This window comes from Cervus canadensis, chromosome 6 (genome assembly GCF_019320065.1).
Source record: "Cervus canadensis isolate Bull #8, Minnesota chromosome 6, ASM1932006v1, whole genome shotgun sequence".
Classification (NCBI taxonomy): Eukaryota; Metazoa; Chordata; class Mammalia; order Artiodactyla; family Cervidae; genus Cervus; species Cervus canadensis.
The window spans coordinates 11135381-11152763 of record NC_057391.1 but is presented as its reverse complement, the minus strand read 5'-3'; the positions used below and the strand labels follow the sequence as shown (position 1 = coordinate 11152763).

Below are 17383 nucleotides of genomic sequence, written 5' to 3'. Positions count from 1 at the left end.
GAAAGAGGAGCCTGGCCTGCTACACTCTGTGGGATCACAGGGTCAGACATGACTTCATGACTGAACAACAACATCCATCTAGAAAATATAAAGGTATATCCATACCTAACCTAATAAATTTTAAGATGAAAACTGAAGACTTCAAATATTATGTACAATATTACATATTACTGAATACATAAGATACAATATGTAGAATGTTACATTACAAAGTTTCTGAGAAATATTAGAGGTCCCTTGGGAAGTGAACTCAGGTTCATATTGGCTCTTTCATGGTACAGAGCTGGAGTCTTACCCAAGGGATCATCCATCACTTTACAACTGTGAAATTCTAATCATGTGAAACTGGAGCAATTGGATACCCAAAGGGGTGGGGTGAGGGGCCTCAAACTAAGTTTTGATACCTGACACAAAAATCAACCCAAAATGGATCACAGACTTAAATTAAACCTAGAGAGCTTTTTAAAGCACAAGAGAGACGTTTTCAGGATCTAGGGCTAAGAGTTCTTAGACTTGACTCCAAAAGCCTAAGAGGATAAACGGGTAAGTTGGACTTCATCAAAGTTAAGAATGTTTGCTCTGAAAAAACAAAACAAACAGGTTAGGATGAAAGGACAAGCTATAAACTGGGGAAAAAATATTTGCAAGCCACATATAAAGGAATAGTATCTAGAATATATTAAAAAATTCTCAAATTTCAACAGTAAAAAATCCAATTAGGAAATGGGCAAAAGACATGATCAGAAATTTCAATGAAGAGGGTATACAGATGGCAAATGAGCATATGAAAAGATACTTGACATAAATTAGCGATTAATAGAGTAGAAATTAAAACCACAATGAAATATCACTACATACCTATCAGGTTGTCTAAAATAAAAAAATAGCAACTACACAAAATGCTGATGAGAGTGCAGAGAAACTGGATGATTCATATATTGCTAGTGGGAATGTAAAATGGTATGGCCACTCTGGAAAACAATGTGGCAGTTTCTTTAAAAACAAAACATGTAACTGGCTTATGACCCTGCATTACACTCTTAGGCATTTATTCCAGAGACATGATAGTTCGTGTTCACACAAAAACATATAGATATGTTTATAGTAGCTTTATTCGTGGTAGTCCCCAAATGGAAACAACTCAAATATCCTTCAGTATGTAAATGACTACACAAAGTATGGTTTCATTTTATCCACAACTTTTTTTTTCATTTATTTTTATTAGTTGGAGGCTAATTACTTTACAATATATCCACAACTTTTCATTTTGCACAACTTTATTGCAATAAAAAAGGAACATGGATACAAGAACTTGGATGTATCTCTAAAGGATTATGCTAAGTGGAAACAATAAAAAGGTTATGTACTGTATGATTGCATTTATACAACATTCTCAAAAGGAAAAATAGTTACAGAAATGGAGGATTAGTAGTTGCCAAGGGAAGTGGGTGTAGCTATAAAAGGGCAAATGAGGGCTCCTGGAAGTATGGAAATGTTCTGTATCTTGACCATCAATATCACCATTCTGGTTGTGATACTGTAATACAGTTCTACAAGATACTACCACCGGAAGAAACTAGGTAAAAGAGTACACAGGATTTTGCTATACTATATATTACAACATACGCATATACAATTCATATGGGATTCCCTGCCCCTCCGGCTTAACACCCTCCAGTGGTTTTCCACTGTGCTTAAAATACCAGATCCTGGATCCTATGATCTAGTCCGCCTCCCAGGATCACTGGGTTCCCTCCAGGCTTTCTGTGGTCCATCAACACTGGTATTCTTTCAGTTCCCACACCAGACCTACTCCTGTAATCCACTAGAGGGCTTTTGTAAACTCTGTTCCCATCTGTACTGTGTCCCTCTCTTTCTCTCGGATTTCTACTACGTAACTCATAATTACCCTTCAGACCTCAGATGAAGTCTCACATCCTTAGGACGACCTTCCCCAACCTCTTTAAATCAAATTTTCCTGTAAGTTCTTGCCTTGTTTTCCTCCACATCCACGGCCGCACTTTTGCATTTGATTGATTACTTGATTAAATAAGTAGTTCTACAAGGAGAGGAACTGTATCTGTTAATCTCACTGCAAAGCTGCTAGCTCCCCACCTAAAACGCTCAGTAAGGACAGTGTTTTTGGATTGAATGAAAACCCCCAGCCCGGCGCGGGCGTCCCTGGGCCGTAGCGTCACACTAGTGACGCGCGTGATGTGCGTCACTTCCTCCCGGAAGACACTTTCTTCGGGAACCACTCAGATTCCTGTCACTTCTCAGAATCCTTCTGTGGTGGCTATGGCTCTGCCACCCTTCTTCGCCCCGGGTCGCCCCGGCCCGCCGCCCCCGCAGCCGCCGCCTCCCGCTCCCTTCGGCTGTCCGCCGCCGCCACTACCCTCCCCGGCCTTCCCGCCGCCTCTTCCCCAGAGGCCTGGCTCCTTTCCGGGGGCCTCCGCCCCCTTCCTCCAGCCTCCGCTGGCTCTGCAGCCCCGGGCCCCCGGGGAAGTCTCCCGCGGAGGCGGCGGAGGTGGCGGCGGCGGCTCCTTCTACCCGGTGCCGCCACCTCCGCTGCCTCCGCCGCCGCCCCAGTGCCGGCCCTTCCTAGGGAGCGACGCCGGTGAGCGCCCGCGGCCGCCGCCTCCAGGCCCGGGGCCGCCCTGGAGCCCGCGCTGGCCTGAGGCACCGCCGCCGTCCGACGCGCTCGGGGACGCGGCCCTGCAGCGCCTGCGCGACCGGCAGTGGCTAGAGGCGGTGTTCGGAACCCCGCGGAGGGCCAGCGGCTCGGTGCCCCCGCGCGCGCCCGCCGGGCCCAGCCTGGGCGAGGTGCGCGCCCGGTTGCGGGGGGCCCTGCGCCTGGTGCGGCGGCTGCGCGACCTGGGCCAGGCCCTGCGCGAGGCCGAGGCCGACGGCGCGGCCTGGGCGCAGCTGCATGCGCAGGCACAGCCGCTGCGCGCCGAGCTGGCCGAGCGGCTAGAGCTGCTGACCCAGGCCGCTTACGTGGGCGAGGCGCGGCGCCGGCTGGAGAGGGTCCGGCGCCGCCGCCTGCGGCTTCGCGAGAGGGTCCGGGAACGCGAGGCCGAGCGGGAGGCGGAGGCCGCGCGGGCAGCAGAGCGCGAGCAGGAGATTGACCGCTGGAGGGTCCAGTGCGTGCAGGAGGTGGAGGAGAAGAAGCGGGTAAGAGCAGCGGACGCTCGCCGGAGCCGGAATGGTGGTGGTAATCAAAGTTAATCAAAGATTAACTTGCCAACAGTCACACAACTGGTTTGGGGCGTGAGGCTTTGCACTGTCATTTCTCAGCTTTAAGCCTCTTTTTCCTCTTCCGTAAAATCAAAAGATAGTTTGTCTTTCGTACCACATGTCTCCATTTTGGTTGCGAGTTAATGGTGTATAGTGTACACAGTACAGATGCTCTGGGTGCGCTGCAAAGTCTCATGAATCCCAAGAATAGGATTACACAATGATCTTACGGGGATGATAGATCTGTTTCTTGCTCCATCCTTCTGTCCACTTAGTAACATTCAAGACGAACAAGCGTCTGGGCCTTGCGTCTTGTATTGCTCTAGGTGGTTTTCAGAATACAAAACAAAAAGAACTTTGGGCCGTTTCTCGAGGAACATATACCCTGATTGGCTGATGGGCCAATAGTGATGATTTCCCCAGATTCCTTTGTTTACAAGTTCAACTGTATTCTCAAGTTCAACAATGGTATTTTTGAGCACTTACTATATACTAGACATTATGCTGCCTACAGTCCTCACTTGCAAATGCCAGATCTTGTAACAACCCTGAGAGGTAGGCAGTATTATCCTAATTTTGCAGATTAGGTAATTGAGGCATAGAGAGATTAACTTGCCAACAGTCACACAACTGGTTTGGGGGCAGTTTCACTCCAAAGCCTACTGACCTTAAGTTCTTAAGTAGAGGGCAAGGGTGAAACTGGAAATTGGTCAGATATTATAATTAAGGCATCCTCATTACTTTTGAGTTCCTCAAGGGACTTCCTCTGTCCCTTCGCTCTCCACAACCAGCTAGTATTTCCTCCCTCCTCCTATCTGCCACAGCCCTGAGTCTGATCCACCTCCCCTGTGAAGTGTATCGATGGCAAGCTTTGTCTTCACACCTCCAGGAACATATCAGTGCCTTAAAGGAGAGACAGTACCTTAATCTAAGGGAATTTGAGCCAGTTCAATAGACATTTAATGAGGACCTCCTGGGGCTGGCTCACTACTGGGTGCTGGAGACAGAGATGAATAGGACATAGACCGTATCCTTGAGGGGCTTAGAGGACTATGGGGGATCGTGTCTGTATAGCATGGTGTGTGTTGGGATTTCAACTGGAGGTTGGGGGAAAGTATCAAGGAAGGCATCCCGGATGATCCAGTGACATCTCAGCTGAGTCTTATGTGAAATCTCCAAGCCAAGTGAAAGCAACATGTACAGTTCCAGGAACAAAAGAGTGAAACAGCATGGTGTATCTGTAATGGTGAAATTATAGTGCTCATTTGACAGATGGGAAAGAGAGCTTTAGTCAAAAGGATCCTCCCTACCACCCACTGCAAGGGTACTAGAGAGGGAGTCCCGTGAGTAGTGACTTGAGGAACCAGGGTTATTTAGTCTCCATGTGAACCAGTTTAAGAAGAGTAGGAGTGGATTTTCAGACATTGAAAAGGCTGTCCCATCAAAGACGTTAGAGCAGGGGGGCATAGGCTGTGCTTAGGTGTCACTGAGAACGCTGGACTCGGGGCCTTTCCGACCCCGTGCCTCATCCTCCCTGCTAGTCCGAAACTTTGCATCTAGGAGTCTGCATTTTTAATGACAGAGCCCCAGCTTGGCAAGGTAAGTTGGATGCAGATGTTCCTTTGAACCACGCTTGAGAAACTCTGAGGAAGAAACAAAGACAAGGGCCCAGGTGGAAACTGCAGAGAAGATAATCCCTGGGCTGGAGCAGTGTAGAGGGGAGTGGTGCTCGGCCCGGAAACTGGGATGTTGATCCAGTGGAGTCTTTCTTAACCCTGGGACCACCCGATCCTCTGAAATCTCAAGCCCAGGCGGCTTCTCTCTGTTGTAAGGCTGTTCCTCTTTAGGTTCCATACTAGGTCTCATGGCTTCTCTTTCTCTTTCAGGAGCAGGAACTTAAAGCTGCTGCCGATGGTGTCTTATCTGAAGTGAGGAAGAAACAAGCTGACACCAAAAGAATGGTGGATATTCTTCGGGCCTTGGAGAAATTGAGGAAACTTAGGAAAGAGGCTGCGGCAAGGAAAGGTAAGCACTACTTTGCATTTCTTCTTTTACTTGACCCTGGCACCTCCCCGTCCCCAAAGCGTTTGACAGAAAAATGCTTGATACTTCATTATTTTCACCCACTAGGGTAACCTAAGCTTATAAACAGTACCTCAGAACTTTTGAAGCAGGAAGCCTCAGATGTTTAGCCCTGGGTAGCCAAAATTGAAAAGGATGTGGAAACCCACTGCCGTGTGTTCCTCTTGAGTCACCATTCCCGTCCCAGGCTTTCCTGGCTAAACTTTTCTGAGTGAGTTTGGCATGGCTGGTCAACTTTGTCCACATACCAAGGTGAAAGCTACCCTGTCTTTACTTGGTGCTTCAAAAGGTGTCAAAAACTTATCATGCTCTTTCAGATACATTTCAAACCTGAAACATTGCTATTTGAAAATGTATGAATGGTTAGACGGGGCGGGGAGTGCCCTGCAAATTGCATGGGTGTCCCTGACTCACCTGCAAGTCACTTTTGGACCTAGAAGACCTCAGTAGTCTCCTCTGGACTCTAGAGGGAGCACTGGTTTTCTAGAAGTTCCCCAGTTTGCTTTCCGTTTGCTGCCTGGATCTTTGCTCTTGCCAGTCTGCTTGTCTGGAGGGCCCTCAGTCCCGTCTTTCCCATTTAAGCTCTCACTCTCCTTCAGAAGTAAACACAGACGCAGCATCATCCACCCTACCCTGCTCTGGGCTGAGGTGACATGCTGCTCCTTTTCATTTGCACCTGGCTGGGACAAAGCGCTGCCTTATTTAGTAGGCCATTGTCATTCACCAGGGATAGTTGAGAGTGCGCAAATTAGCAAGTACCACAGCAGCAAAAGATTTGTCCTGTGTGGTTTAAAATATGATTGAAAACTGCAACTCAGACCCTTCATAAACTTTCTTTAGGACATGTGCATTCTGCCCGCTCATTCACTAGCTAAGTGATTAGCTTCTGCATGCCCAGCCTCCAGACTGGCTGATTCAGATTCAGGTCTCAGAATCAGATGACCCCATTCAAGAGTCAGAGTGGTGTTTGCATCTACTGTGTCTACCTCTTTCTTTTCCTGACAAAAATTGCAAAACCTGAGGGCTACTATTTAATATTCCCCTACTTCATGTCTTCCATGAGGTATGTTCAGTAAATTTTCATCAAGTGAATTCACCAGCATAATTTCTCACTATTAGCCTTCCTCACTTTCCAAAAGAAGGGAGAAATTTTAGGAGAAATTATGATCTAAAATAAGCAGACTCTTTGGAATTGTCTTGAGTATAAAACAAGTTAGTGTCTAGTAACTGGGTTTGTTGGATACTTTGAAAGAAGAAGTGCAACTTTCTAATTTCTTTTTAAGGCATGTGCTTCTCCAATTAGCTACTGAGAAAACGAAGCTGGTTATGTAAATAGGAACAAGTTGTAAAGAGTCTTATGGACTAGGACTAGATGTCTCACCTGTGCTGAAAGCTGAGTGGAACTATTGAAAGACTTTTAGCAGAGAGTGAAATGATGACAAAGGTTAGTGCTGGCAAGTAGAGGAAGGTTTGGGGCTTCTAGGAGGAAGGAGAAAAGAGACTGATAGGCTACTGTTGTCTGGGCATGGATAGTATGGGAGTGTGAAATAAGGGTCAGATGGTGAGTTGGAGAAAAGTTTATGGATTTAAGAGATGTGAGTAGTGTGTGTGAAGTACATGTATACACATAAGTAAGTAACTCGGGGAGCTCATGTGGGAGCTGAGGGGAAAAAATGACTTTCAGGTTCTAGCTTGATCTCTTAAATGAATGATGGTACTGTTCTAATTGACCAGGAAAAACAGGAGCAGGAACAGGCTCAGGGCTGATGAGTTTGGTTTAGGACCTGTTGAGTTTGAGGTGGCCTTGGGGCATTCTGGATAAGAGTTTGTTAGCATGTAGCCATAAATTGGAATCACCTTAAGGAGATTGTGTGGTATGAGATGAGGGTCAAAAACACAAAATCCTAGGAAATGTCAAAATCAAGCTGGGTAAGGAGGAGACTACAAAAGCCATCAAGAGAGAGAGGAGGAAAGTGTAGACCTCCTGGGGCTTCCCAGGTGGTACTAGTGGTAAAGATTCTGCCTGCCAGTGCAGGAGATGTAAGAGACACAGGTTTGATCCCTGGGTCGGGAAGACTGTCTGGAGGAGGGCATGGCAATTCACTCCAGTATCCTTGCCTGGAGAATCCCCTGGACAGAGGAGCCTGGTGGGCTGTAGTCCATAGGGTCGCAAAGAGTCAGACACAACTGAAGTGAGTTGGCCTGCGCCCATGTAGACTCCCTGCTTTCTTCTGGAAAGTTGCAAATGCTGAAAGAGATTGTGTAATAATGGGTAGGTTACTTGAACTTCTCTGTACCTTGATTTTTCCTCACCTGTACGAAGGAAATAGTGATAGTACCTATCCTTGGGGTGTTGCAATGATTAAATTAGTAAACATACATAAAGTGTTTAAAACCATCCTGGCAAATGTTTAAGTGTTTCTTCCTATTATTATTACCATCACCGTCAAGTAATATGAAGATTAAGGGCCATCCCTAACAGATCGTTAGTGACCTGTGCGGGGTGCATTTCAGTGGGGTGGTATGAGTATAAGACAGAATAGACAAGATCAAAGAGGGAATAGGAAATCAAAAAAGCAAACAGTGAGTCCAACTCACTAAAAGTTTGCCTGTAAAGGGAAGCAGGAGGGATAGTTGATGGCTTGAGGTCCTATAGGAAGTTGGGAGATTCAGATCCTGGATGGAGGTGTTCACGTCAGTGGAGAAGGAGCCATTTTCCACTGGAATGAAAATGAAGAGGGCAAGGAGGGGTAGTAAGGCAAATGAGCAAAGTCAGGGGAAAAAAAATGTTAAGGAATTTCCTGCCTGATGGCCTCTTTTTCTCTAGGGAAAATGCTAGATGGGTTGCTCAGAGTAGAGAAGGAAGGCTTTAGGAGAGCAGTTGCAGGTTTGAAATACTTGCAGTGAGGAGCGAACGCGAGCCAACTGGAGCGGCCTGGGAGTGTGGCTGCAGAGAGGTGCTGACTGGGCAGAGCTGACAGACGCGTGCCCTGGCACCAGTCCCATGGTGGCGGGTGCATTTGACAGGCGAGCACAGAGCACAGGGCTGTTGGGTTTTGCTTTGTGGGTGACCACACGTTTTGGAGAAATTTGATAGCCTAGAGGGGTGTCTTTGTTTGTTTGTGTTTTGTTTTGTCTGTTTTTAATTTTTTTTTGACTGCACTGCATGGCATGCAGGATCTTAGTTCCCCAACCAGGGATTAAACCCATGCCCCCTGCAGTGGAAGTGTAGAGTCTTAACCACTGGACCACCAAGGAATTCCCATAAAACCTCCCAAGGAGGTTTTAGTGAAACTGATGGAGTCTTAGGTAGAAAGCCAGAGAAGAGAATAATTGGATTTAAGACTTCAGGGGTGGAATCTTTTTTCTAATTATGCCAAGGTCCGAAGAGTGGGTGAGTCCCTAAGGTGTGGGTGGCCTCAAGGGAAATAAAGGGGAATAAAGGAGAAGGCATTGGTATCTGGGAGCTGCCTGAACTAGAGAAGTAATGGTAGACAGTGGAAGGATCTCACCTAACCCAGATCATGTCAGTGGAGGGGGTCTGGAAGAGGGTTGGTGGGGAGTGCCATTTCAGAGGGAATGTGGTGAGAAGTGATCAGTGAAGGGCTGAGGAATGTGAGCATGGGTGGTGTGGCCCAGCAAACTGAGATGGGAGCAGGCCACACCTTCTCATGGGTCTGGAGGTACTTTGGGGCTGATGGATTAACTGTATATTTTTGCTGTACTGGCAGATTTTAGTGTTTGTAGCAGAGATTGTATGATCCACAAGCCTGAAATATTCAGTGTCTGGCCCTTTATAGAAAAAGTTTGTCAATCCTTGGTCTAGGTAAAAAATGAAACAAAACCATGAACTCATTACAAAGCAACAAAATGACAGTTTCAATTTCTCAGTACATAAGAATTTTGTGTGTATTTGGTAAATAATTATCAACTTAGTAGAAGATGGATTTGAGTTGTAGAGTTTCTGTAGGTGGGAATGAGTGGATGAAAACTTGTTCAAGCAAAGAAATCCTAACAAAATGATCTGAAGAACCGTTAGCCTTGGAGATGAAGATAGGAGAGCGAATTCCACAGCCATTTAGTTGCAGTAGTTGAGGAAGAAAAGAATTAGACCTCCAAATCAGGGTGACCAACCTTCCCCAGGACACTGGGTTTCCAGTGCTAAAACTGGACAAATGAAATAGTTGGCCTTGCTACTCTCATTAGCAGCCTGTGAGGTTATTGTGGTTGGTTAAGTGTATTTCTTTCTCACTGCTCAAGTGTGCACTCTCAGAAGTTCAGACTCAGTCAGAGGGAGAATTATTTATTAATTGGGTCTAGGTGTCTGTGCTGTTTTTACAATGAAGAAATAAAAGACGGTTCCTCCCTTTAGTAAAGGAACTGTCCAGCTGAAGGGTCAAAAACATTAGAAATAAACAAAATCAAAGGTTAAATGGTGTGATACAGAAAGAGGAGTTAGTGAAACTCAGGGTAGAGTCAAATTAATTGAAGACTCAGAAAGGTCAAATTGAGCCTCAAAGATTGGTCGGAATTTGTAAACTCTAACCAAACTCGTACTGGAAGTAGGACTTTGAGTCTGCTCCTTAGAATATGGGTTTGGGGATAAGAAGAGGTTGTATCTAAACACCATTTGGATCTCGTTGCCCAGGGGTCTGTCCTCCAGCCTCAGCAGATGAGACTTTTGAGCATCACCTTCAGCGACTGAGAAAACTCATTAAAAAGCGCTCTGAGCTCTATGAAGCTGAAGAGAGAGCCCTCCAAGTTATGTTAGAAGGAGAACAAGAGGAAGAGAGGAAAAGAGAATTAGAAAAGAAACAGAGGAAAGAAAAAGAGAAATTTTTACTTCAGAAGCATGAAATCGAGTCCAAGTTATTTGGGAATCCAGGTAAGTTCCTCTGTAGCCAGTAGAGAAAAGAAAAATACTAGATTGACAGCTCTTTTGCTCATGTTTGATCTCCACCTGAGCTAAGAGGTGGTAGATGACAAGTGACACGTTTAGGATTTGAATTCTCAACTATATCCTGGAAATCAGGGATGATGGTGAGACACATTTGATCATATTATATAATCATGGACTAAGTCACTTTGCTTTGAGAAATATGCATGATGACATGGCATGGTGTGTTTTCTTTTTCAGATGAGTTCCCGCTCGCTCATCTCTTGCAGCCTTTCCGGCAGTATTACCTCCAAGCCGAGCACTCCCTGCCAGCACTCATCCAGATAAGGTCAGAGGGGCATTGTCCATGTCTTCTTTCCCTTAGGTAGCAACAGGCAGTGCTTATGTTGTTGGGGTCTATTACTATATCTGTGTTTTTAGTTCTTATGCATTTATGTAATGTTTCTAAGTTTGAAGGATGCTGCTTACATCTTGTTTAGTCCTCATCAACTCTTGAGAAGTACATGTCCCTATTTTAACAGGTGAAGACACTGAAACTCAGGTTGTGACTTGCCATCTGTGTTATCCCATGCTATAGCTGTTATGTTGACTTAACACATTGACTTCCTTTTCCTAATTCTTTCCTGCGGCTAAACAGGCCACGGAAAAGAAACCCTCCCTGTGTACTTACTTACCTGTGGAGTCTGTTTAAAACCCACACTGACTTGTGAGTTCAAAGCCAAGAGAGCTAGGAACAAGGAGTCTCACCTTAATCTGCAGTTACTAATGAGCTGGGTAAAGTTTTTAGCTCTGAGCCTCACTTCCCTTACCTGCAAGATGCAAACGGAGGATTAGACTGTGGCCTTCAAATGTGAACAGTAGTCCCCTCCCAGATGCAGCCTTTTGAGAAATCAGTTTGTATAACAGAATGAGTGAGTGGGTTCCATGGGCAGCTTAAATCTGTTAGTGACTGGAAGCACCTTGTTGTTTCTAGGCTCCCCAGAGCATCCCCTTGGATCTAAGGGTCTTCAAAGCCCAGTTTGAAAAGCTGCTGAACCAAGCGATCTTTGAGGACCCTTCCACAGGTCCAGCAGCGCTGTTGAGCAGTGTTCTGGGAAAAGTGTATTTCTGGCTAATGTACAAGTTTTAGCCTTTAAATATATTACAGTTGATTCTCGTTATTCATAGGAGCTGTATTCTATAAAGCTGCAAATGCTGAATTAGAGGATGTTGAACTGCTGCTCCTAAAGGAAAAGTAGAATTAGATTCCTGTGAGCCTCTGGCCATAACATTTCATCAACCAATCAATATATAAATTTTCTTTCTTTTTTTAAAGACACCTTGTTTAATATATATTTTTGATCCTTTAACATTGAACTCATTAACATATAACTCAGCCTGAAGGTAGCTTATCTAACATACGTCTCTTCTCCATAAGGCATATTGCAGCCTTCTCATGCTAGCTTTAGCACTCTAGCACTATACTTGGGAGCCATTTTAGACAACAAAATGCCAGTAAAAGGCACAAAAATGTGAAGAATGTTGTCCTAAATAGACTACAAAAAGGACACTTGTTTACAACAGGAGATCTGAAAACAAGGAGGCAGAGTGTCACCGTGTCCCACTGCAGTGGGGAACACGCCCTTTGGCGGCTCACGTGTTTCACTGCTCTGTGCGTGTCAGCAGGTAACCATGGAAGCACCATGGGTAATGATTTGGGAGGTTACACATAAATTTTAGTGGGTAAGCAAATTTGCAAATACAGAATCTGTAAGTAATGAGGATCGACGCTATATTCATTATTTGGTTATCCATAAAATACAAGTTCTTTGGAGTTTTTTCCCCATTTGTATGTACATTAAGAAGTAGTCTTTTGCATAATTTCTAGAAATTAAGTTCTTTAGTGGATTCATATCAGTCATTTGAAAGCAGAGTCCTGAAATAGAATACTTAGTTGCTAACATCTTGCTTGGAGTAAAACAGAAATAAACAGCTGTTCTACAATGTTCATATTAAGGCATGACTGGGATCAGTACCTGGTGCCATCTGATCATCCCAAAGGCAGCGCCATTCCTCAAGGATGGGTCCTTCCCCCGCTCCCCAGCAACGACATCTGGGCAACCGCTGTCAAGCTGCATTAGTAAAGATGCTCCAGGAGTGTCATCCAGCCAAGGCTCTTCCCAGCTCTAAGCATCAGTGATGCTGCCATCTTGCCCTACCCAGAAGTTACGTTTTTCTTCTGTCCTCTGTCTCAGCCAGAGGTGCCTCTTGAATCAGGAGATTAACACGATTCTTCAAGAAAGGACCTAGGTGGACTGAGGTTATCGTGACAGGCAGTGGCCTTGGTTCACTGAATTTGCCTCTGTTTTGAGGGGCTTCATCCAGAGTGACTTGCAAGTTTACCCGTACCTTTCTTGCGTGGTAGTGGGTAAGTACACTATACACACATATCCTCGACACAAGTGTGCTCTGGATAGATTAGCAGTCCTTCCCCCAGGACTGCTTGTTAAGGCAAGCTTGATGCAAAATCTCCTTACCTTTCTTACCCAAAGACCCCCCTAACTTCCAGGAAGAAAAGTCAGGAAGGCTTTATCTTCAGTTTTGTGAATTCTACTTTTGGTGCAGCTGGAGAGGCTAGGCTGCCAGAAAAACTGGTGGCCTCACTGCTAGTCATGTGGACAACTTGGGAGACCTGCAGAGTACTTGTATCCAAACTGGATTGTGTTTTAATGGATGCTGGCTGCATTTCCCCCATGTTAGAAGGATCCTAATGAAAACACCTGCTTTTTAAGTTCCTAAAGGTCTGGTTGTTCAGAACCCCCAACGATAAAAATTAATTTCCTTATAGGATTGGGACCCTGATTAACTTCACTCAGTCACCCTGTGGGAGCTGGTATAGTGGAAATTGTGGAATTTTCTTAGGAACTCAAGCTTCCAAGAATACACATGTAGTTGAAGTGAGGGGCAGGGGGAAAGTGGATTGAAATAATAAAGTTTATTTTTTATATTCGTTAATAAATGCTGTTGTGCCTGGAGATGATCAATCATATAACATTGTCAGGTTTTTTTGTTTGGTTTGGTTTTCCTTTTTTGTCATTTATTGTGTTATTTCCAAAAAGCTAAATAAATATTATTTTTATTTTTTAGTTTCAGCCTTTGCCCTCAATTTGTTGCCTCCCAGATCACTGCACACTCTCTCTCACTGCTGAAACACACACACGTTATAAAGTTCACATTTACTAACTAGGCATTTGCTCCAGGAAGGCAAACCTCAAACACCAGACTTTGTATGTGGAATCCAGCTCTGGATAAGCAGGAAAGGACACCTCAGCTTTGGAGGTGATTTCATGTAATTGGAAGCACTTGGGTACAAGATACTAACTAACACATTTGCCCCTTTTTTCTTTCATTTGCACTGTTAAGTTTCTATATTATGCATTACAGAGTTAACAGGGTGTGAGAGCCGTCACTCCTCCAAGTGTGTCTAAACTCATAAACCTCAGAATCTGAGACGATCAGGCTCATATCACCTCACAGGCCTGTGTGCCCTTTTGTTACAAATCTCCATTTTCTGGTGAGCTGCAGGACAAGTAGAAAGAAAAGATGAATTGTACAATATATATTTGGTTCCAGAGAGCCTTGCTTCAAAGATACCTGCATTGATGGGCTTAGTGAGTGTGGAGCCGGGACTCAGGAAAACTCAGGCAGCAGGACCCAAGGAAAAGAAGACAGTCTCAGGTGGAAAAAACAATTCCCTCGTTCCTCTCATTCAGCTTCTGCAAAGTTTTAATAAAGTGAGCATTGTTTTTGTTACTTGTTTGGTTTTTTGTTTTGTTAAGTTTTTCCTAGTTTATTGCCCTGTGTCGTGGTGGTGGCAGCAGCCACTGGTACGTCATGAATTCAGAAAGAAGACTTACGGTAGTGTCTTTCACGAACTGTACTTCAGACAATATGGACAGTATCTCTGTAATCTTATCCCAGGTCTTCTTTTCTTTCTTTTTTTTTTTTAATTGTGGAAAATTTCAAACATTGAAAGGTAGAGAGAATGGTATAATTTTTTTCATCATCTGACTTCAAATAATGGTCAACTCCTGGCCAATCTTGTTTTATCTGTACCCCTACCAATCACACTGGATTATTTTGAAGCAAATCTCAGATGCCATATTACTTCATGAGTGTTTGAGTTCATAGCTCTAAGATATTAAAAAATTTTAACCACAGTGCTGCTATTGCACCTAAAGAAATGAATAACTCGTTGCTGCTGCTAAATCACTTCAGTCGTGTCCGACTCTGATCCCATAGACGGCAGCCCACCAGGCTCCCCTGTCCCTGGGATTCTCCAGGCAAGAACACTGGAGTGGGTTGCCATTTCCTTCTCCAATGCATGAAAGTGAAAAGTGAAAGCGAAGTCGCTCAGTTGTGTCTGACTCTTAGCGACCCCATGGACTGCAGCCTACCAGGCTCCTCTGTCCATGGGATTTTCCAAGCAAGAGTACTGGAGTGGGGTGCCATTGCCTTCTCCGGAATAACTCGTTAGTATCATCAAATATCCAGTCAGTGTTCAAATGATCTCATAAATGTGTGTTTTGCATTTTGTTCCAAATCAAGATCTGGATGCCGTCTATGCATCGTTGTTAGTAAGTGTGTGTCTTAAATTTCTCATAACCCGTAGGTCTTCCCGTGTACTGTTGCACTTTCACTCTTTCGCTCCCTTGCAATTTATTACTTGAGGAGATCATCTTTTTTCTAAAGAGTTCCCAGTCTGGATTTTGCTAACTGCATCATTGTGATTATATTTTCCTCTGTTCCTGTATTTCTTATAACTTAATGATTAGACAGAATTGTACTGTAGCCATCTATGGCTGTTGGGCACTTGAAATTGAGTTTGAACTGAAGCTGAGTTTGACTTGAGATGTACAATTACATGTGTGGCTCATACATTTCTATTGGACCATGCTAGAGGTTTGATCACATTAAGATCGGGATTTTCTGGCACAAGTATATCATAGACCTGGTACTACATTCAGGAGGACTAATCAGTTGTCTCCTTTTGTGATTTTAGCAGCCATTGTTATTCAAGACCTAGACTCACTTATTTGGATTTGCAAAAGACTGACAGTTTAATTGTGCCCTTCTTTCTTTTACTTCAGCTGGAATATTAAAAGGAGAAGCATCACCTCATCAACTATTTGATTACACAGGACCACAATTTGTATAGGAAAGGCAAAAAATAGACATGGTTTTATTTACTAGTATTCAAAATAATGAGTTGCATCCTCTAAAAGTTACTAGTAAATTTTAAGTGTCATTATGAATTCGGATCTAAATGGATTTTTCTTTCAACCCATTGCTATTATTTTTCATTGATTGCCTCATGTTTGGCCAGTGGGAGCCTCTTTAACTCCGATCCTGAATTCCCACTCAATCCCAGTATTCTGTTCCAAGTTTACCTTATAGGTGTAGCCTATACTGGGCTTCCCAGGTGATGATAGTGGTAAAGAAGCCACCTGCCAATGAAAGAGACATAAGAGATGTGGGTTTGATCCCTGGGTTGAGAAGATGCCCTGGAGGAGGAGTGGTAGCCAGCTCCAGTATCCTGGCCTGGAGACTCCCATGGACGGAGGAGCCTGGTGAGCTACAGTCCAGTCCATAGGGCTGCAAAGAGCCGGACACGACTGAAACAACTTGCCACAGCACTGCTTAGCATGCGGCGTGTAGCCGAGATTCTCTATGTACTGAGCGTAAATAAGTGAAAAGAGAGAGTTAAATGCTTCAAAGACTAGCCAGAAATGTGTTGATTCATCATGTCCTATATAGAAGAAATTTATTTATCTTGACAAATTAACAGGAGACACTAGATTTGTGAGAAACTCTAATAAGAGCATTTAAGAAATTAGACAAGTACAGGGAAGATTGGAAAATGAAAGAGATTAGTTGTATGTTAAATACTGAGAGTGTTCAGTGGGAGTGCCGGAGTTTATGACGTCAAAGAATTTGCTGTAGCCAACCAATTTAATCACTCTAAAGCCATTCATGCTCCTATGTCCACGTGATTTTTGTGCAAGGATAATCGAGAAGCTTAGCTGGGATTATACCATCTGTTGTAACAATTTACTTCTACAAATTTTGTCCTCAGAGAAGCTATCTTGGGAATTACAAGGTAAGTGCAAAGTATGTCTTATTCCATTCAAATAAGAATAATATATAGAAGGAGTATGAATGCTGTGAAGTATTAGCTGTGACAGAATTTAGGGAGTAGAGATTACATGAAGCATTTCCCACTAAATTTTTTTAAAAAATTACTTATAACCAGCTATTTCCACACAATTAACTGTTTACTTCTGGGTGTACCCATGAGTAGTTTCTGACTTGCTAACCTGACTATCCGTGAAGAATTTGTTTCCAATGAAGGTTCCATTTTCCTTTTGGAATAAGCTGGGTTTTTCATAGTCTCTGAAGCAAAGATTGAAGTCTTGGAGGCAACTGGACTTAGAATGGATAACTATGAAGAGCAGCAGACACTTTTCAACTTCATTAACTTACTCTTGCCAGAATCTGGTTACCAGGATTTGAATGGTGTTCTTGGGAAATTATTATTTACCATTTTCCAGGTACAATGTTAAATGCTGGAGACATAAGAAGGGGACACACACAGGATTCCTACCCTCCTGCAGTTAGTCTAGAGTAGAGAAGTCTAATGATTATACAAGATAATTGTAGTCAGTTGTAATTATGATATGCACTACAAAAAAACAGTATTAAGACACAAATTTATATTTTTCATTGTTCAAAAATTTTTAAAGTGCCTGTTGATGCTCAAATAATTTGCTAAGTACAGGGGCTATAATGGTGAGCAAAATACCAAATACTCCTGAATGAGTACAGGCTTTAAAGGAGATAGATATTCACCCAACAATAAAAAAATGGGCCAAGTGCTTTGAAGGAGAATATGGTTCCCCCTCCTTTTTCCCCCCCAAACTGAGTGTTCTGTAATGCTTTCAGGTGAAATAATAGAAAACATCTATGTGTCACATAGTAAGTGTAACAACTATCATTCAATTTATGTATGTATTTACTAGGTTACAAAGTCAAATGTATTTCACTCCATGGGACACAGTAGAAAAAAGATCTTGAAAGCCACTGTACTAGTGGGACCAATTCAAGTTTGGGGATTAGGGAAAGCTTTTT

General features: G+C 43.7%; 1 protein-coding gene across 2 annotated transcripts; it reads left to right on the top strand.

Moving 5' to 3' along the window:
* Positions 1–2298: 2298 nt before the first annotated feature.
* Positions 2299–13341, top strand: PDCD7 (programmed cell death 7). Of its 2 annotated transcripts, XM_043470800.1 has the most exons (6): positions 2299–3174; positions 5124–5262; positions 9968–10204; positions 10457–10544; positions 11780–11881; positions 12213–13341. In XM_043470800.1, the coding sequence occupies exons 1-6, from the start codon at positions 2299–2301 to the stop codon at positions 12334–12336; spliced, it is 1566 nt and encodes a 521-aa protein (XP_043326735.1). In that variant the 3' UTR covers positions 12337–13341. The 2 variants fall into 2 exon arrangements, with proteins under 2 accessions (XP_043326735.1, XP_043326736.1); XM_043470801.1 differs by lacking the exon at positions 11780–11881.
* The last annotated feature ends 4042 nt before the right edge of the window (positions 13342–17383 follow it).